The 21,431-nt window shown below is 47.5% G+C and overlaps 2 protein-coding genes across 3 annotated transcripts in view; one reads left to right on the top strand and one right to left on the bottom strand.

Annotated features, from left to right (window-relative positions):
- Nucleotides 1–11,477: 11,477 nt before the first annotated feature.
- On the bottom strand, nucleotides 11,478–16,172 carry LOC116661091. The gene is made up of 7 exons (XM_032472314.1): nucleotides 16,107–16,172; nucleotides 15,752–15,997; nucleotides 15,321–15,558; nucleotides 15,070–15,224; nucleotides 14,891–14,990; nucleotides 14,144–14,746; nucleotides 11,478–13,670 (listed from the first exon to the last, which is right to left on the bottom strand). The coding sequence occupies exons 1-6, from the start codon at nucleotides 16,170–16,172 to the stop codon at nucleotides 14,457–14,459; spliced, it is 1,095 nt and encodes a 364-aa protein (XP_032328205.1). The 3' UTR covers nucleotides 11,478–13,670; nucleotides 14,144–14,456.
- Nucleotides 15,778–21,431, top strand: part of BARX2 (BARX homeobox 2) — a 64,651-nt gene continuing 58,997 nt past the window's right edge. Inside the window, exon 1 of one of the 2 annotated variants that reach the window (XM_032472539.1) lies at nucleotides 15,778–16,357. In XM_032472539.1, coding sequence (XP_032328430.1) covers nucleotides 16,171–16,357 — 187 coding nt within the window. In that variant the 5' untranslated portion in view covers nucleotides 15,778–16,170. The remainder of the gene's footprint in view (nucleotides 16,358–21,431) is intronic. The other variant, XM_032472540.1, reaches the window with a different exon arrangement.

Below are 21,431 nucleotides of genomic sequence, written 5' to 3'. Positions count from 1 at the left end.
TCCGACTGCGGGACGCCAGGCGATGACACACCCTGAGCTACGCGCCTCGAACGCAGTCTCAGCTGCGCGACTGAAGTGTAACCCGGGCCCGCAGCGCGGCTGCCAGCGCAGGACGGGAGCGGCGTCTGCGGGCCCGGCCTGCGCCGCGCGGAACCGCGTGTCCCCGGCCACCTGCCGCTGTGCGGGCAGCGACCCGGAATCAGCGGTTCACAACCGTGCCCTGCTCTGCCCAGTTCCTGAGGGCTGCGAGCGCAGGCAGGGCCTGGCCGGCGGTTCAGCCGCTCCGCGGACGTCTCCATGCTGGGAGGTCACTGGCGGGGCTGGGCCGATAATTCACAGGGGTTTCCTTCACGTGCCCGGCTCCTTGGGGCCCCTCCAGGCGGCCACGCTCTCGCCACACGGCTGATCTGGGTCTCCTCACGGCCCTGGGGTCTGTTAGGGTGGCCGGACTTCTTACGTGGTGAGGGGCTTCGAGAGAGAACCAGTGGACTTGCCGGTTCTCGAGTGCCAGCCCAGTGCTGCCACGGGGGCACTTCTGCCACTGCGCTCTGTCACAGTGGGTCCCGGGGGCACTTGTGCCGCTGCGCTCTGTCACAGTGGGTCAAAGGCAACTCGGTTCATGGGAGAAAGGAAATAGACTCAGCTTCTTGACCAGAGAAACAGCAAAGAATCTGTGACCACTGCACCTAGGAAATCCTATGGCTCATAAGTCTCAGTCCCCTGTTCCTTTTCTCACCAGCTGTTGTCACAGGTGGCACCCCAAAACCCAGTGGCTTAAAACTGCAATCAGCCGTGCACATGGATTGGCAGGTTGGCGGATCCTGGCTGAACGTGGCTGGGTAGTTGGTTCTCCCCTGCACGGCCCCCACCCTCCTTCTGGGAGCAGTGCCCCGGACAGGCCTGCTCTTCTCAGGTGAGACCAGAGGCGAAGGAGCACAAGTAGAAACGGGAACGGTCTCGAGTCCAGACAGACCCGTTGCTTCTGCGTCATTCTGTTGGCCAAACAAGTCACATCACTGACAGGAAAGATGCTGAAAAAGTACGTGACAAGTGGCAGGGATACAGGGAAGGTCAAGATTGGGGGCCAATCATATATCTGGAAAAAACTCTAATTCAAAAAGACACATGCACCCCAATATTCATAGCAGCACTATTTACAATAGCCAAGACATGGGAGCAACCTAAATGTCCATCGACAGATGACTGGATAGAGAAGATGTGGCATATGTACACGGTGGAATAATACTCAGTCATAAAAAATAATAAAATAATGCCATTTGCAACATGGATGGACCTGGAGATTGTCATACTAAGTGACGTAAGTCAGACAGAGAAAGACAAATACCATATGGTATCACCGATATGCGGAATCTTAAACATGATATAAACAATCTTATTTGCAAAACAGAAACAGACTCTCAGACATAGAAAACAAACTAATGGTTACGAAAGGGGAAAGGGGGTGGGGGAGGGATAAATTAGGAGTTTAAAATTAGCAGATACAAACTACTATATATAAAATAGATAAACGACAAAGTCCTACTGTATAGCACAGGGAACTATATTCAGTATCTTGGAATACTGGAAAAGAATATATACATACATATGCATAAGTGAATCATTTTGCTGTACACCTGGGACTAACACAACACTGTAAATCAACTATATTTCAATAAAAAGAAAGCTTGGGGGCCAATCATGCAATCTACAACAGCACTTGAAGAGAACGGGGCAGATGGTGAGGTGGGAGGTGAGAGCACTAACCAGCTCTGGTAGTGCCCGAGGGGTATGCGTTTTATTCCAGGGGACAGCTTGAAGCAGGGAAGAGCTGGACCCTGAACACCTGATCATCTACGTCTCCTGCTTTTTCTTCCTTAGGAACACTTTTCACCTGATGCCCCACAAATACAGAGCTTCCAGTTCTTTGTGTCTTCCTGACAACTCAGGCCGAGATGACTTACACACATTGACTCCTTCATCAATCTCAACTCGACTTTCTCAAGGGAACGTCTCACGAATTCCCCAGGAGGATTTAGGACCCCTCCTCTCCCCAGCGCACCTTGTGGAAGCCTGCCTCCCTGACAGTCTTTGTCCTTCCTTGGAATCGTCAGTTCTCCTGGTGATCACAGCCACCACTCCGGGGTGCCGTCACTGTACTGGTGCTTGACGTATGCATTTTCTAAACCTCTGACGACTTTGCTGGATCCGTCTTCTTTGGCTGTGTACCACATTTCCACAAACGCGGCCGCTTAGAACAGCATCTGTGTCTCAGCTTGTGGTTCCGTAGGTCAGAAGTACAGCACGCCAAGGCTGTAGACGCCATTCAAGTTATCAGAAAGCTGACATCAAGGTGGCAATGCATTCTTATCTGGAGGCTCTGGTGGAAAATTTGCTTCTGAGCTCAGTCTTGTGGTTTCCAGAATTCTGTTCCTTGCAGCTGTAGATCTGAGGTCCCGGACTCCCTGCTGGCAACCATGCAGGGGCTGATCTCAGCTGTGCAGGCTGCCCACGCTCCTGGCTGCAGAGCCCTCTCAGTCATCAAGCCAGCAAGAATGCACTGAACTCTTCTTGTGTTTCAAGTCTCTGACTCTGACTTTTGGCCCCAATTTAAAGCTTCATGTGATCAGGCCAGGCCCACCAGATTATCTCCTTATCTTAAGGTCAGCTGATTTAGGAACTTAATTATATCTGCAAAATTGCTCTTGCCATGTAATCCCAGAGTTGATATGCCATCATAATCACAGTGCCAGGCACTATTCAGGGTGTGTATACCAGGGGGCAGCAATCTTGGGGACATCTTAGAATTCTATCACACTAGCCAAAGATTATTTTACATTTTTGTGTCCTTTGGTAAATATCCCTGAATTTATATGATGAAGATTATCTGTTTCTTTCATTTTTTCCCCAGGCTGTTTTTAGACTCCTCTGTTTTGGGAGCAGTGTTGGCACTGTTGCTGTGGACTGAGTTGTGCGCCCCTCCCCCATTCATACATTGAAGCCCTAACACCTAATATGATAGTATTTGGAGATGGGGCCTCTGCAAGTCTTGAGGATGGGCCCCTCATGATGGAATTAATACCCTTATAAGAAGAGACACCAAAGAGCTTGCTTGCTCTCTCTCCATCCTCACACACCAAGGAAAGGCCATGTAAGGACGCAGCAAGAAGGAAGCCATCTGCAACCCAAGGCGAGAGCTGTCACTAGGCATGGACCCTGCTGGTACCTTGATCTTGGACTTCCAGGCTCCAGAACTGTGAGAAACAAATTCCCATTGTGCAGTCTACCCAGGTTATGGCATAATGTCATGGATGCCTGAGCAAAGACAACAATTTACAGTGACCATCTGTACGGTCCACAGTAGGCAAAACTGAAGCTGGCTCCCCCAAATCCCCTAGGGTATTTCACTCATTCTGTAATTTGCCTAAATAAGCCAGTTATTAACTTCTCAGGGCATTTGAAAACATTTTATTTATTTATTTTTAAAATTGAAGTGTAGTTGGTTTACAGTATTATGTTAGTTTCAGGTGTGCAGCATAGTGATTCAATAGTTTTACAGATTATACTCCATTAAAAGTTATAAAAAGATAGTGGCTATGATTCCCTGTGCTACAATATATCCTTGTTGCTTATTTATTCTATACATAATAGTTTATATCTCTTAGTTTCATATCCCTGGTTCCGCCCCCACCTCCCCCTCCCCTTTGGTAACCACTAGATTGTTCTCTGTATCTGTGGCTCTGTTTCTCATTCGCATATACATTTGTTTGTATTATTTTTAGATTCCACATGTTGAAAACATTTTTGAAAATTGAGCTATATCACACACACAGAGTACACAGATCTTAACGTGTGTGGCTCCCTGGACGTTTATAAAGCTGCAAACCCATGTAACTCCCCCCAGGTCAGGGCAGAGAACACGTCCAGCGCCTCAGAACGCTCCCTCCTCCACTGCCCAGGCAGTACCGTGTGCCGACGTTAGACAGGATTCTGATTTATGTCACTATAGGTTAGTTTAGCCTCTTCTCAAAAACAGTAGAAATGGAATCAGAAATTCTACTTCTAAGAACACACCCAGTAAAATTGAAAATATACGATCATACAAAATCTTACATATGAATGTAACCTAGCAGCCTTATATGTGATAGTCAAAAACTGGAAACAGCCCAAAATAGTCATCAGCTAGAGAATGGATAAATAAAAGGTGTTACATTCATACAACACAGCAACAGATCAGTAACAACTGCCAGGTAGGCAACATGCTTGAATTCCACAGACAAAATTTCCAGTGACAGAAGCCAGACACCGTAGATGAATAAAGTACTTCTCTTCCATTACGTTCATCCTGTGATTAATATTTTACCTCTTACGTGTTCCTTGTTCAGTCAGACCCTCTAATCTTTTTTTAAAAAGAATGTTTACAACCTCAGTTAAAGAAGACCGGGTGTCATTTATAAATTCTGAGTACTGTAAGTGCGCCCCACCCATAAAAGCTGGATATTTTAAAATATGGTCTAACATAGACAAATACAGGTAATTAAAATGTAAAAGTACCAGCAGTACACATTGCTGAATATACGACATGTCTACCACCGTAAGCTAATTGATCTCTGAGACTAACTTGGGAAAGTGGGCCGTTTACCTATGGCTGAGGTCCCCAGTCTGAGGCTGGACAGAGCTGCACTCTCTCTTAACCCACCGTGTGCAGCTCAGTCCTGGATCTTGGAATTGTGCATGGACTTTCTGCTTGTAATAAGAGCTATTTTTATATCCTCCTTTGCTGAATGCCCTGATTAACTAGAAGTGGAATTAAGGTGTCTAAAATTACTTTATTTTATTTTTTAAATATATTTTTATTTAAGTACAGTCAGTTTACAATGTTGTGTCAATTCTGGTGCACAGCACAATACGTCAGTCACGTAGGAACATACATACATTCGTTCTCATACTCTTCACCATAGGTTGCTACAAGATACCGAATATGGTTCCCTGTGTTGTACAGTATAAACTTGTTTATCTATTCTAAAATTATTTTAGATGGAGAATTCAAATTCTGGAGAGACTATTAGGACTAAAACTAGAGTTTAGGATCAGCAAAGAAAAAAACTGTCCCTCTATCTGCTTTACTATTTCAGGAAAAAGTAGCAACTAGAGACACTTCTGACACAGAATTGGGGTCAAGGAGCCCCCGGGGCGGAGCAGAGGGGAACTTGTTAGCCATTGAGGGGAATTCCTTAAACGTGTGCATTGAACAGCAGCGGGAGCTCGTCTGTGCCCAGGTGATGCTCTGAGACCGCGCGGACTTTCTCCTGCCACTAGGGGGAGACGTGACTCCACAGCGTAGACGCAGCTCTGCCTTTGGTCCGGCAGGGGGCAGTGCCGGCCACACCGCCGGCCCGAGACAGCGCGGCTCCCGGAGAATCTGCTCCTGACTCCGGGCAGGGTCGCTCCAAAGCCAAGCCGGCTTGGCCCTAAAGCTCCGTCAGGCGCCGGGCTCGACGGCTAGGAGGTGAAAAACTCGGGAGAACGCAGAGAAGGCCCGTTGGCCATCTACACTCTACGTGATTATCGACTCACTTCCCTTGCTCATGAAACTTCTGTTAACTTTTGACAGGTGATTGGGACTGTCTATATTTAGAGTAACCAAAGCCACAGGACACATGAGATGGTTAGGGTTACCCTCCCGGACCTTAGATATTTCCTGACCTTAGTATGTTTTCATATCAGCCTTCTTCATATTGATTTATCTCGGTTCTATCAAGTGCTGAGCATTTTTTTTTAAATGTGGGGGAGAAATGAAAAACAGACCCTTCTAAAACCGTAACACCCCCCCCCCCACCTTTTTGTTTCTTGACAACTATAACTGGGGTCAGGGAGGAATCATTGTCCAGCAGAAGGTATGGCGAACTTGGACTCAGAAGACCTGGGTCTGAGACTAGGATCTGAAACCTCATGGGCTGTGAACCACTTACCCTGTTTCCTCCTCTGTGAAACATAAGTGATGAGACACCCTTCTTCCCTCACAGGACTTTTGTCAGCCTCCCGTAACGTCAGGCGCTTGGACATTTTCTGTAAATGGAAGTGTTCTGCACATGTAAGATATTGAAATGCACTTTATAGTTTTGAACTTAAATGCAATGTTTTTGAGGGAAAATGATAAATGTTCATTGTAAGGCACTGCAAACAATACTCAAAAGGACAGAAAGGAAAGTGAGTCCTTCAGAATTCTGCTATCAAGAAAGTGTCACTGTTACTATTTGAACATGGCTTCACACAACTCTGTATGCGCATATCCACTATCAACTAGCATACGTACATAATGTTTCAAAAATTAAATTATATGATACAGTCTAGTATTTAAATGCCTTTTTCCTCCCGCTCGACATTGCATGATAGCTAACATTTACTGGTCTTTAACAATGTGTCAGGCATTGTCTAAGCCTTTTAAGCCAATCCTTCTTTAATATCACAGCAGTGGCATCCAGTATGTACTTTAAAAAAAAATTTTTTTTTAGGGGGGAGGTAATTATTTACTTGTTTGAATGGAGGTCCTGGGGACTGAACCCAAGACGCTGTGCATGCTGAGCAGGCAGTCTACCACTGAGCTGTACCCTCCCCCCTTGGGTATGTACTTTTATTGTAAAGACAGGGAACAGAGGTTCAGAGAGCTAAAATAACAGGCTTTACAATTTCCTGCAATTTTAAGAAATCTTACAACTAACATATTTGCTTCTGCTTATGGCTTTTCCTACTTCTGTTACGATCTCTTTAGCACCCTGCTTGTTAGTAGCCAAAGCAAGAGGGCTGCTTGTTTTAAAATGTCAGTTCTCACACCTACAGGTCTCTGGGGAAGAGACTTAGGAGCTGGAAATTTTTAAACAAGCTCTTCCTGGAGGTTGTTATGTGCATGATCGTGTTTAAGAACCACAACCCCGGTTTAAATTCTTAGGTTGGGATTGCTGGGTCGATGTTGAATTTGAGACATAAGGCCAAACTGCACTCCAGAAATGTCAACCAGTTTACATTCCTACAAATTGTGTGTGACTAATTTAGGCTCTTTGGTTTGGATCTCTCTGTATTCCACAATATTACCTTGTAGATGGCTTCCTAGTTTGTCATCGGGACAGCAACCTACTCATAGGCTATTTAGCGTGCGCGTGCGTGTGAGCTCAAGTTTGAATCTGAGGTTGAGCACTTTTCCTCAAGTGTGTTCATTACTCTGAGGTTCAGGCCCCTGTCTGTGCATTCTGCTCAGTGCCACCGTCTCTTTCTCTCCCATCTCTTTAGCACCTTCCCTCACGTGCCATTCCTTTCTGGTCTCCAAGCCACTATCTTCAGGGCTGTAAAACCTACTTTTCTAAAATTAGAGTGGACAAATGGTATAAACTCTGCATAATTAGTACTTCTAGGTAGAAAACAAACTCTGGTTCTTTCCACAAGAAGTCAGCTATAACCCGCCCTCCACTCACTGTCTGATCTCCCTAATTTATCCTAGTCTTAAGCCAGAGTCCGACTGAATTCCCCCAAAAGTCTCCATCCTACCAACTTCCAGTCTCCCCATGTCAAAACGAAAATCCTCCCTCTTGACTGCGTGAACATCTTTCCTTCCCTGGACCCCAAATTTTATAAAGGAAGATTCTCCTCCTACTAAAGTTCTAAATAAAACTCTTTTTTGAAAACCATCTTCCTCCTACGTAACAAGCTGGATTTCTCTGAATTCCTTCATCCTTGAAGTAAAGAGCTATTTTCTCTCCTAAAGGAGACAGAGAGACTTTTTGGAAAAAAACCAATTCTTCAACAACGAACCTTTAGCAGTTGAGCTACAGACATTTCACAAGTTATACACAGACATCAGCCTGAGAGATCACGTACTGTGAAATATTCAGTAGGAGGGTGAGTCATCGCGGACTTGATATAAAGTTTACATTATTCAGTTATGACAATAATTATTTCTAATTGTCTGTGTCTTTTTTAAAAAAACCTTGCAAATCTCTGCGCAGAGAATAGAGCGATGTAAAGTTAGACAGAGGTAGATTATCTGTATTTCATGTCGCCTAAAAGAATATGAAAGTGTTTTCTCTTTCCATCGCATCTATGCAAGTGACAGCTTGCGATCTAATACAGTTTTCTGAACCAAATCATTTTATAAATTGTTTTGGATCAGAGGATTTTTAGTCCATGAGTGAGAACATGAATGCGAAAGGAAAACGGGTTAATATGAGCAGCACGTTGGTCTGGGATCTGAAAATTTCTCTTCCCTTCTCGGAGCGTTTCTTTCTCCTTGAGGTTGTCTCTATGCGATCCAGAAAAACAGTGATTTGAAATTTCAAATATTCATTGATGATTTCATATTAGACTGAAAAAAATGAAAGGATTGTATTGCTTTGATTTTATAGAGAAGCATTCTGTGCAACAGCGATTCAGAGGAAAAAGCTGTATTCACCTACATTTGGTCTTTCAAGTAATGTATCAGATTTCCTTAAAGTGAGGACACAGACCAACAGGAATGCTAGTAAATTCCTGGGGAATAAACACTGCTCGGCGATTTCTAGCACTGCTGCTTTTATTTTTCAACATTTAGCAAACACCAGTCTGGCTTAATTCTGGCGTGGTCCCAACCTTGTGAACGTGGAATTCAAGCGAGCACAGAATTGCCTCAGAAACACGGCTAAGCCATCTCCATCCCCGTGACATTTTGGACTGAAGATCTGTCAGAACACCTTCCAAACATTAACTGATAAAAATCACAGCCTCTTTCAGGAACTGGTTTCAGAGAAGAAAACCAAAACCTTTTGAGCTATATCCACTTACTGTCTACCCTGAGAAAACAACCCATTGTTCTGCTGCACAAATGACTAATTTGACTAATTTTTTCCCCCTGGCTTGGCAGAATCTTTTATTGAACTGATTGAAATGACCAGATGTTTTGGCGGCTTATGTAGACATAATCTAAGAGACCCAGTAATTGACTAAAGTAAACGTATCAGGATGTGGACTGGCAATAGAACTGGGGATTCTCTGTTCTGTGATGACTTCAAATCCCTTTTTAAAAGGCAGGCTGCTTGTGTAATTGAAATGCATAGACTCTGGCACCATCTCATTCATTTACTTTGGTAATTTATAGCCTGTTTTGATCTGAGCATCCCTGTAATTCTGAAGGAAAAGCTTCAGCATCCAAGCTCTATGAGAATGCTCTGTGAGGCTATCTGCTGAAGGCACGATGAAGTCACTCTCCGCATAAAAGCCCCCAGATGGAAAGACTGGAGCAGAATTTCGTTTCATTCAGATTATCTAGAAAATGATACCTTTGCATTTTTCTTAAGTTTTTGAGTGTTTTCTATGGGAATGCTTAATACCAGAGTTTTCCATGTTATTTTTTGGTTCTCTCTCTCTCTTTTTTTTTTTTTTTTTTTTTTTTGCCTTGAGCAAACATTTGCTGTGTTCTAATTGCTAATGATGATGAAAATACTCATTATAAATAAGTCACAGAGGTCAACTTTCCTTTAATAAGCCTATCACCAGAAGAAATGTTTCAAATTACGGTTTATTCCTTAGAAAAGGAAGCAGGCTCCATGTCTTTCCACGCCTAAAAGCCTGCTAACCTAGGCTGAGCACAGGACGCAAAGATACAACAAATGTCAGACTTTGGGCTGGAAGACTCAGCTTCATTTTTCTCCCCTCTTCTAAGGTTGAGGATTCCTCTTGACTTTGTTTAGTAAACAGGTTTTCAAATGTCTCTTCTTTTATTTCCCCTCCTTTTTTTCATTCTCCTTTCCTACCCATCTCTTCATTCCAATATTGAAAAAGTAAGTTTACAGAATCTGGGCACAGGCAGGCGTGCAAACACACAACAGCTCCTTTAGACCCAGACAGGTGATTAGCACTTGGATCCAGGAGTTTGTGCAAACTTCCTCTTCCTTAGGGACTTGGAGAGCAGAGACCATTGCGTCCTCTGACTGGCACTCTGCACCCAGTGTTCTCGGTAAATGAGGTTCTGTGCAAGCATCTAACAACAGTCAGGTCAGCAGGTTAGTCATTCAGAGCGCTCCGCAGGCCAGCCCTGTGCCCCTTCATGTGGGCAGAAGGCAGACTGGCTCCACGAGTCTCTCCCTTTGCCGGGTGACACAGGAACCTTCTCGTCCTTGATAATGGCCAACCGACCGCTTGTTCTTTTGAAATCCTGCCTCGCTGGGTAGGTTGCTGGCCGGCCCTGCGTTAGGGAAGATTACTGAGAACTCACATGAAACCTAACCGAGGCCTGCTTGAGGCCGAGGACAGAATAAAAATACTTCATGGGATGAGTTGGCTGTGATGTTACCCGGTGGGGGCAGGATCATGGCATTTTTTTCCTGCAGACACCACCACATGACAACTATAAACGCGCCCGTCTCTTGTGAAGTGTTGTTGGGATGATTGACGCCTGCAGATGTGCTGAGTCCGTGGCCGCAGGTGCCAGATGTTAAGGAGCACTTAGGGACTCTTGGTGGCCAGGGCTGTTTCCTTAAGTTAACAGCAGTCCCTCACTCTGCTGCTAGCTCCTCCCACTCTTTGTATCTCGGTGGTTTCTGGGTTCTGAAAGTGGAGCAAAACCCAACCTCAAACATGCATGAAACAGTAGCGCTCTGATGCTTTTTTTTTTTTAATGCAGTTCCCTTTTGTAATGGCTTTTGATAGCAAATTGCATAATTTATTGAGGTCAAAATAAAGGCAGCGAGAAGACCGGCATTTCATGAGTTAGCGTGGGGCACACCATCCTCCGTGGAGTCCTCCAGCAAACCTGAGCTGGCCATCCTCACGCCGGGTTATGGCTGAAGACCAGAGGGCAGGGAAGTTACTAAGTGATTGGGCTGGGAATGGAAAACAGGTTTGCCTGACTCAAAAGTTCTTTCCACTTACCCCAGACAACCAGGCCATCACTCCATTACAAATTTAAAAGTAGTGGGGTGTAGAGCTCAGTGGTTGCTTGGCATGCACAAGGTCCTGGGTTCAACCCCCAGTACCTCCATCAAATAAATAAAAACAAACAAACAAAACTAATTTCCCCCTTCCAAAACAAACAAACAAACAAAAACACAAACAAAAAATAAAAGAGGTTAAAGTTATTTTAAAAAGAATTTTTAAAAACCCATTCTGTATAAATTTGGGGGTTTGAGATTTGCAAATGTTAACCACTATATAAAAAAAACAGATAAAAAACAAACAAAGCCGTTCTCTAAAAAAAAAAGTGATTCTCCTGTCTTATGACAGCTTTCTCATTAGTAAGGGGTATCATATACCAAAAAAAAAAAAAAAAGCCTAAAGCAGTGATGCTGCAAACATGCATATCTATTTCTATAATATTATGAAAAAGATGGGAGTGATCACATTTTATTTTCCTGTCTGTTATCAGGTGGGATAACTGAGGCACATGGGCAAAAATCAGGCTGTTTAATGTCAGGATGGCACAATTTAAAAAGGTAGGTAATCAGCACAGCAAATCATTTCATTTTTTTAACACATGGTTTTAATCTGTGTACCAAGCTTCTCAAAATTTGCAAACATTTGGATGATTCACCGCAGTGTCACTCTTCACGTAAAGGCTGAGAGCTCTGTAGGTACAGCCATTATCTTTCTTTTTTTTTCCCCCAGTTTAAACTTTTCCTCCAGATATTTTGAGAAAGCAGGACCTATTCAGACATTTCCAAGCCCATCTGTCAAGTGGACTACATTTGTGCCCTCTCTTTAAAAAGATACTCTACAGTGGATGAGAGCAGTTTTTGTAAATTAATATCATCATTAAAAAGAAGCCGGTTTCCTTGTCCCCCTCCTCTGACTTCTTGTGCAAGGCGGCCAGGCTGGGCTCCGAGGGCAGCAGTTTTGGTCTGGCCCTGGGGCCCAGGGGAATATTAACTTACAAGGCTTTCCCTATTTTGCTTTTACATGTCTGAAACTATTTCAAAACTTAGCGACTGAAGTACAGGTTATTAAACACACTCTACTGGAGTGTAAGGAACGCCTTCGCTCCCCTCCCCCCACTTGGAGAAAAGATGTTTGGGAATGAATTTGTGTGCTTTTAAGACTTACACCCTGTCTGCTTAGGGCATCTGCATTGACAGGTAGCCCAAGATGATAAAAGGAGAGTTAAAATGAAGCTGAGTTCACTCATCTGGGGTTAGATCCTGAATGCTGTTTAAATGCCACCCTAGGACGTTTAAGTACCATTCTGTCTCATTACGTGTCATGCGTTTCAGTCGTGTGGAGATACTGGGTGTGAGCTGGAACGGGAAAGAGGATTCTCTGGTTTCTCGTCGTCAGAACCTTTTAACTTTGCCCAGGTGTCCGTGCCCCCTTCTTTCTGGCTGGGCGCTACCCCCAGGAATCAGGTGCCAGATTGGGGTGTGGGGGACTGATCTCCTGAAGCCTCCAGGGGCTGTGAATTTTCATCCCCTTCCATGCCTGCCCGAGCAAGTGCGGCTGGGTGCAGCCGGGTCTTTTCCTCTCCGTGTGTGTTCCTCCCAGTAGAGGGGCAGACGCTGCCTGGTACAGTCACAGGAGACTGGGAAGTGTCTGTGGGTCTCCAGCAGCTGGATAAGGTTTGAGGCTCTTTGGCAGATGTTTGCTGTTCCAGCCACTTCATTAATGTTGGAAACTAAACCCCTGACTGTTCCTCACCAAAGCCCCGCTTCATGACTGACAGCTGGGGTGTGCTTCCTCCCACAGACGCCCTGTGCAGTCTGAGATCAGGAGAGAGGGCGTGAAAAGAGAGAGACATGGGAGCAAAATGGGAATTGGGCTAGATGCTGAAAAACCAAAAGTATAAAGGAAGGAGAGATTCATTTAAGTAGAGAGACAAACTCAGCACAGCTAGGGAAGATCTGGATTCCCACCACGGGCCTGGGTCGTTCACACACACCACATAGGTATCCCAGCTCCGGTGCATTAATTCCTTCATGACACACTTACTGAGAACCTACTATGCCAGGCGCTATGCAGATTCAGCAGGCATTGCCCAGAGGGTGAAAGAAACAATACAGTAAAGGGGCCGCTAAGATAGAGGTAGGGACAGCATTAACAGACTTGGGGAATGGGGACATTTCTCCCAGAGGAGGTGACATTTGAGATGGGCCTTGAATTAGTTTTTCAGGCAGCGAAGGAGGGAGAGGATGGGGTGCAGTGGGCCTTCCCACTGAAGGCAAGAGCTGTGTAAAGGCATGGATTGTGAAAGACCAAACTTGTGAAGTAGGTTTTATGATTATCCTTTGCAAAGAAAAAAACTGAGGCTCAGCTTTGATCATAAGCGACAGAGAACCGGAGGCTGCAGGCTCCAAGGTCGGGATCTCCCTCCGCGGTTGCTGGGGGACTTGGCCCTCTGAGATTTCTTGCCTCTATGGTAGGAACTAGGACAGATGCAAAATCCAAGAAGCTGTTGTTTAACTTGTTATTCAGATATTTAAAACACCGCAGATTTCAAACCAAAAGGCCAGTTGCGGGGGAGTCTGAGCGACTGCGGTGCCTGTGGTTGCGTGGACGCGAGGAGAAGAGAAGGCCGGAGGGCGCGGCGGGTGGAGGCGAGGCCGGTTCCCGCCGGCCGGTGGCTGGGGCTTCGGCGCGGTCCCCGCCTGCGAGCTGCCTGCGGCGGTCCGGGTGGCAGCGCCGCGACTCCGGGGCGCAGGAGTGCGGCTCTAGATCCGGGTCTGAAGAGAGGGAAAGAAGAAAGGAAAGAAAGAAAAAGAGAAACCAGGATGGAAGATGAGGAGAAGGAGAGATGGGGCAGTTCGACCGAGCAGAGGAGGCCGCCAATTGGGCTGGGGAAGGAGAAACCGGCGAAAGAGGAGGGAAAGGGCTAGTGGCGGTGAAAAAGGAACGGGAAGAGCCTGGGGTGGGGGATACATCTAGAGGAGAAAGAGGAAGAGGAAATCTAGAGGAGGAAGAGGCAGGTGGGGCAAGGCCAGGCCTTAACAGCAAACGGGGTGCGCGCATCCCGTGAGGGCCCGACAGTGTCCAAACGGCTAACGCTCAGTCCCTCCCCAGGGTCGCCGGATGCGACGCAGAGACCCAGGGGTCGCTCCCACGCCGCGCCCTCCAATCCACACCTCCCAACACTTAGTTTCCCAGCTATGCCTAGGGCGCTGCACTTTCCAGAGGGAAATGTAACTCCCCAACCTACCATGTCCTCCACGCGAACGCCGCGCCCCTGGGACGGTCCCCGGCTCGTGGCGCAGCGGGTCTTTGCTCTTCTCTCACCCAGGAGGACCTCTCGTTCGTGGCGCCGGGCTGCGCTGCCGGGCTGAGCCCGGAGCTTCCTCGGCCCGGCGCCGGGCGGCGAACAGGCCGTGGGAGCCGCCACCACGGCGGGGGGCGCGCCCAGGCCCAGCGCGGCGACCTCCGGGCCCTGCGGCGGGATGCGCGCCACCACCGGGACACCTGGCCGCAGCTCTCGCGGGAAGAGAATTAGCCCAAAGAGATAAAATGAGAACAAATTAAAACCGCTCTACATGGTAAACGAAAACTATTCTAAATGGAGAGGAGAGGCGAGGAGCCAGGGCGCACGCAAACACCTCGGGAACGAAGTTCCTCAAAGGCGCGTCGCAGACCACGTCTAATGCTTGGCTCTGATTCGGTTTATTACTATTTTCTCTAAGTGCCCAATTATTAGTTCTCCAGGTGGGTCCCTTCTGAGTTGAAACACGGGCCCAGGCGCGCGCGTCCACTTGTGTCCGCGGCGACTCGGGCTCCAGGGCGAGCAGCTCCGCAGCAAGCCTGCGGCGACCTGGGGCGGAAAGATGTCACCAGCCCCAGACTCGGTCTTGGAGAAGGCCATCGCGTCTGCAATTCTCAGTCTCCCTACCGTGCGTTTCCCTTCCCGTCCCGCGCACACGGGTTCCCAGACCAAATCGCGCGAAACCAGCCGCACCTGGCAGTTTCCGCCGACCCGGGGCGCGGGGCAGGACGCGCACTGCGGGACGGTGTCGGCGCCGAGGCTGGGTGGGGGTCTCCTCAACCAAAAATTCCGACTGAAAACGAAAGTTCGTTCAGATACTGACTGGATCAGACTCGGAGGCTACATGTCTAGGAAGCAGAAAATTAAACCACCTTAAAAAAACGTGTCTTCGCGGCCCCTGGACCCCTATGCGTCGTCAGGAGCCTGGGGCACGAAAGCCGTGGTGCCCCAGTATCCGGCGCCAGAAATCGCGACAGGGGTGACTGCCCGAGGGCCGGCCGAACCCAGCAGTCGCGCCGCGCCGGCCCTTTCAGCGATGAAAACAAGTTTATAGACAGACTTAAAGAATAAAAAAGAACACATGCTTTTGTTGATTCCTTTTAAAAAAAAAATCCCCGCTTACTTTTGGAATAAAGGACTGGGCAAGGGTCGACAGTCTGTGATCTCCCGGGGGCCGTAAAGTTCTCCACCTCCGCGCACACGCCGAGTGCCGGAGCGCGCGGGCTGCGAGCGAGGCCGCCGTCCTCGGGAAACGGCCCGCAGGGGTCGACGCGGGGAGGGAGGAAGGCAGCCGGGTCCTCTGAGGGCGCCGGCCCGGGAGGCCGCAGCCTCGGGAGGTTCTGGGAGGACTTGACTTCTTTCTAGCAAGAGACCTGGACGTGCCCGCCCGCCAGGTGCCGGCGGTGGGAGCCGGGCCGGGAGCGCGGCCTGCCCGGTGTCAGGGCGCTGCGGGGGCTCCGCCGGGTCAGCGGCCCGGGAGGGCCTAATAGGCGGGGGCGGCGCGCGCTCCCCGCACGGCGCGCACACACGGGCGCGCACACTCAGCACACACACCTGGAGCTCGTCCCAGGAGGGGGGCGGGGAGGAGAGCCAAAGCGAGAGTCTTAAAATAGGCAGGCAGAGGAGCGCGAGCCACTGAGAGGCGGGAGGAGGCGAGCGAGAGCGGCGGGCACGAGGCGCGCAGGTCCGCGCCGGGGTGGCACAGGCGGGCTGGGCGGGGTGGGCGCCGACGCCCCTCGGCGGCCGACTCTCCGCGCGGCTCCGCCGCCGGCCGTGCAGGAAGCGCGCGCTGATTGACAGCTGCGCCGGCCCCAAAAGGATCGGCGAAGATGCTGCTCCGCGGGTGGGTCTAGACGCGCGACCGGCGCGCCCGGTGCCCGCTCCCCGCCGCGCGCCTCCCGAGCCCCACCGCCTCCCGGCCGCGGAGGAGCCGGGCTGAGGCCCGGGCCGGCGGGCGCTCGCCCCGGCTCACCATGCACTGCCACGCGGAGCTGAGGCTGAGCTCGCCCGGCCAGCTCAAAGCAGCCAGGCGGCGCTACAAGACTTTCATGATCGACGAGATCCTCTCCAAAGAGACCTGCGACTACTTTGAGAAACTTTCCCTCTACTCCGTGTGCCCGTCGCTGGTCGTGCGACCCAAGCCCCTGCACTCCTGTACCGGTAAGACAGGCCGCCGGGGGCGGATGGGTGCGGTAGCTTTGGCGGGGGTGTCGGGCGCGCTACCGCCTCTGTGCTCCCACCCGAGGGCTCGAGGAAGGGCCCCGGGGCCACGCCTGTGCCCTGCAAGGGGTCCAGGCCCGTCCGCGGCCGGCGTTGGCGGCGGCGTCTGCGGCGCGGGGAGGCAGGGCCGGGTGCGGACGGCGCGGTGGGCGATGCCGAGGGCAGGAAGCCCCGCGGCCAGCCGGCCGCCCCGCAGCGCCCGTGCTCCGCGGGCGGGAGAGCCTTCCTCCTCCCCAGCGCCGCTGTGGTTTTCAGTCAGAAAGTTCAAACCCTTGACCTGATTCGGCACCTAAATCATTGTTTCAGGAAGTGGCGTTGCTTCACCACTTTGAGGTGCCTCGTCCAGCCTCCTCGTGTCTCCACTGGGAATTTTACAAGTCAGTCGGTGTCCTGAGGTTCCCAGCAAAACCCTGAATTCACTGAACTTTATTAAAAGAATCTCTTTCTGGGGAAGCAGTCCTGGAATGTCTCGCGTCGCGGCGCAAGCCCAGAGGTCAGCCCAGTTAGTTTTAAGTAACTGAAAAACAGGGCTCACAATAAAAACATTCCTCAAGTCTGGTTTCCCTGCACCACCAGAGCTCCGACCCGTAGTAAAGTTAAAGAGCGCTGAATAAATATATTGAAGAAAGCCGTAGGTTTATGTAGAAAATAAATCCAAAGGTATTTTTTGAAACCTGTGAGTGCATTAAGAGAAACTCCCAGTTTCATAGTGCCCTGGCATTATTAGGATTTAGGTGATCCAAATGTGGGTATAGTCAAAAAAAGAGCAATTTTTATTAAAAAAGTTATTGACTGTACTTTCAACTAAAGGTAAAAATTGAGGATTTCCAAACCAAAAGACCCTTTGGGGTTATGTTTGTTGCATGGGTGGCATGAAGTAAATTAATTTGATTTGGCTTACGTTGAAAAAGTACAGTGAAGAGCTGGCAGTGTTCCTGGAAGATGTTTTGGGACTGTTCGGGCCCAGAGCTGCTAGTCCCCAGAGCTTGCGATACTGTGTGTTCCGTTGGTTCCACTGTTAGTCTCTCTCGGACAATCAGTAAATATGTGTAGAAGTACATTCAGTAAAGTTCTTTTACAACCACGTTGTTCCTACATGTATTTGGTAATGAAATGAATATTATCTCCAGTTGCTTCTTTGTGAACTGGATTTTGTCTGTAACGTGGCGTTAGGCCTGATCGCCCACAGTATGACTTGTAATTTCAAAGCCAAGGAGTATGCAAAACAAGAAACCAGAAGGATGTTCTTGACGTTGATGCCTTTATATGTGTGTGTCTGCCATGCGTTAAGCCTGGGGTGAGTTGTCTACACAGATCTTGGAGAGGGGAGATAGGCTGAATCTTGTTTTGAGCATAAATAATCATTTGCGACAAGAACTCAAGTCCCTTAAAGGAAGAAGAGAGGATCTGCTTTAGTCAGAAAGCCTCTGTGCACCCCGCGAAGGGGGCTCCTAGACAAAGCAGAAGACCTTCTTCTCAACACCTTGCCTGATGCCGGCAAACTTTGTAGTGACCTTGTGCCACACATCGACTTGCAGGCAGCTTTTCCTGGCTTTTAGCAGTCACAGAATTGGATCAGAGAAGAAATCATGCCAGAGAAAGAGTAATAAATAGCCTCAGAAGACAATGATCCAGTCATCAGTCGAGGCTGAGTAGGTTCTGTGTTTTATTGAACCTTGTGTGGGACATAAATCAGAGGAAAATAAAATGATTCATATGTACTTTTGTGAGTGTTGAAAGTGAGCTGCGTGTACTTCATGAACTGAAAGTCTGTGCTTTTGCCGTTCTCTGCCGGCTTGTGGGTGAGGGCGGTACCAGCCCTGGTGCTCTTGCCCTGTCCGCCCCCTCCCCAAGCTTGATTTCTTTAGATTGCTCTTTTGAAAATGTGTTGGGATTTTGCTCTCGTTGAGATTTAAAATATAGAAACTGGGATTTTCCAGTGGAATTAAACTCATAAATACTGGCTACAATCGTCCACACTTTCAGACCATAAGCTTGCAGTGGGGTTTACGATTACAGTTAAAGCCTTACGTGTATTAGATCATGGGAGCCCCATTAGTGACTTCTCAGAGGTTTTGCAAATAACATGCTTTCAAAGCATTTTGGTTGCTTTCAACAGTTACGTTCAGGATCAAGAATCTTAGATTGGATGAACTTGATTAATTTAAAAAACAGCAATATGTTGCTGGCATCCATAACGAAACTACATATGTATATGTATATGTATATATATATATAAATTTTTTTTCTGGATAGACATAAATATTTAGCACTTTCCGTGGAACCAACGCATAAAATGTCCAAATCAAGTGAAAGGTGTGCACTGGAATTAAAGTTAGTGAACTTTCTCACCCTTTGGTTTGCCGTTTTAAGATTTAAATAACTAACAAAAGTGAGTTTCATCAGATAAAATAATGAAAACTAAGATAAAAAAGTGAACCCCCTGCACAATAAGTACATAACACTGTTGTGGAAAAAACAGCTCCAGTGTTTAAAAAGCATCTGCATAATTAAGCAATCCGTGTTTAGATTTAGTAATCCAGATGTCAGGTTATGATACTGATCTCCTCGGGCAGAAGAGCATGTATTCAAGTAAGCTGAGAAATGGAAACATTTTCATCAGGGGGATGATCACGTGACAGTAATTGGTTATTAGACACTCTAACTTTGACGAAATACTCATCTTCCAAAAAATTATTATATGAGCAGGCCCTTTCTTATTAAAATACAGTAATTTTAGTTTTCAGAAGCTCTCTAAATTGATGTGTTTCCCAGTGGATATCCTACGTCACTGAGAAAGGGGATCCTTTTCTTAAAGCCAAACTAAAGGAACAATTGGCATTAAATTTTAAATAAAACTTAAAAAAAAAAAAAACAAACTAAGCCTGAAAAGAGCCTCCATTTGGAAAAATAAAAATTTGTCATTCAGACCATTGACGAGGTGTGAAACACGTTTAGAATTAGTTTATAGCATGTTGGCTATAATTTTATTTTAAAATCTTATAATAGCAATCCTCCTTCAGAATGGAAACATATTGCCGTTCAGAAGGCAGTGATGATCTCTCGTAAACATTGGAACGTTGACAGTGATTGAAAGCCGAAAATGAGGTGCAGTCTATGAGATCATAAATACTATTTAACTCTTGGGTGCGCTGTTTTATTTTTCTGGTTGTGATTAATGTTTCTTGGTGGAAGAGTCACTGGAACTGGCTTCTCAGGACGGAACAGACTGCAGAGATATCCGCACGGGTTACTTTTGAAGGATCTCTCTTTCAGTTTGGTCTTTAGAAACAGGCAGAGTTTCTGAATTTGACGGGCATTTGGAAAACACCAGTAGCTTGCTTCACAAAAACATTGATCCTAAGAGTGTTCATATGAGGATACTGAGAAACCAACCTGCTGTGCATGATTACTTATAACTTACTAAAATTTCTTCTCCTTATAACCTAGAATTACACGAGACTTAAACATGCACGTTTAGGGGGAGGTGAACATGGATATTCGTACGTTTTGCAACCCGTGACCAGTACACGACTTTAGTCATTTCACTAACACCTGTAGTCTGATTCCTTCCCTCTTCTCGGGCAGAAGGATTCTGTTGAATCTTTCTCCGTGACCTCCAGTGGCCAGTCTCATGGAGCTGACTGCTGAATTTTGGAGCTGGAAGGGGTTATAGAGATCAAGACCAACCTCCCCAGGTAGAACACGCTTTCTTTTGTGATGTGCTAGGGTCACGTCAGCGCTTAAATGCAGTTTCAGTCCACACTGCACAGCGCTGCCCTTCTTACTAGGGTGCTCAGAAATCAAGAAGGCTGCCCCAACTCGGTTACACACCCAGGATGAATCCGTGCAGTCACACCCAAGGGACAGTCAACCAGCCAATTAAAAGGGGCATGTGGGAAAGGAGGTGGCTTTGAGAACATTTCATTCTTTGGTGGGTCCAAGCGAAACAAGTTCTTTGGGGTGGTGTCCTTTGGTTCATTTTTATCACAAAAATTGGGTGTCATTCCGGTGAAAAATGAAATGAGGTGTGGACGTGTGTGATGACTTCTATGGGAGTTAGGGAGCCGGCTGCTGATTCACGAGTTGACTCCAGTGATTCTCCAAATCTTAGCTTGGTCTTTTAGTTGGGGACCAAACCCCGTAGGCTTTGAGAACCTGAGAGTCGGGCCCTGGAATGTTAATGGAGAAATATAAACTGGGGGCCTGGGAAAATGAGCATTATCGACAAGCATTTGGGTTTCTGCCAGGGGCAAATAGGCTTTTATTAGCCATTACTCGTAACTGCTTCTCCTGTTCCCATTCTGAGGGCACATAAATTGAGGGGTGCACAGGGTATAGGACTCAGCAGGGTCAGGATGTATTTAGAGCTGAGCTTTTCTGGACTCTTCAGCTGTTGCCCCTTACTCCTTCAGTCTTCTAGCGCCTTTGCTGAGCAGAGGCGCTGGGCTTCCTTCGCGGTCAGTTTTAACTAGTGAGTAGTTTGCCAGCAGTTTCTTCGCTGGTTCTGACGGTTCTAATAGCAGATGGGAAAATGTGCTGAAACTTGGCAAGTTAAAATGCCTTTCCAAAGGTCTGTGATCTTCAGTCCCATTTGATTCAATAACAGTTTAATTCAACACATATTTATGCTTGCTTGGTGGTGGCACCGCCATTACATGTAAGTTTAATCTTAATCTTGACTAATGTATTTGAAACTTTTCTCTGACGCATCTGGAGAACCATTGCCAAGTTCTCTGTCATCCTCCGGAGTCTATGTGGGCAACGTGGAATTCGGATGGGGAGCGTCATGACAGTTTAATCCTTTTCAATCTGGAATTTTCTCTTTGAACTCCACCTAAAGGTATTATCAGCACCCAAACTGCCATATTACCCTCCTTCAGGACCACTCAGTTGAAATGGTATCCGTAGTAAATCTTCTGTGAAACCCGTCTCCTGCAGCTGGGCTCGTGTCGGTTGTGCCTCTGGATCCAAAATAGAACTTGTGATACCAGGGGACAGTGTGAAGTTGCCA

Source organism: Camelus ferus, chromosome 33 (assembly GCF_009834535.1).
Source record: "Camelus ferus isolate YT-003-E chromosome 33, BCGSAC_Cfer_1.0, whole genome shotgun sequence".
NCBI classification, from domain to species: domain Eukaryota; kingdom Metazoa; phylum Chordata; class Mammalia; order Artiodactyla; family Camelidae; genus Camelus; species Camelus ferus.
The sequence above is the reverse complement of the archived record's forward strand: the minus strand, read 5'-3'. Positions and strand labels throughout refer to the sequence as shown.

Coding starts and splice junctions, on each gene's coding strand:
- LOC116661091 (XM_032472314.1), bottom strand. CDS start 16,172: ATGGTGAGCCGGGGCGAGCGCCCGCCGGCCCGGGCCTCAGCCCGGCTC. Junction 15,998..16,106: donor TCCTCCGCGGCCGGGAGGCG/GTGGGGCTCGGG, acceptor GGGCCGGCGCAG/CTGTCAATCAGCGCGCGCTT. Junction 14,991..15,069: donor CGAAGACACGTTTTTTTAAG/GTGGTTTAATTT, acceptor TTTCGTTTTCAG/TCGGAATTTTTGGTTGAGGA.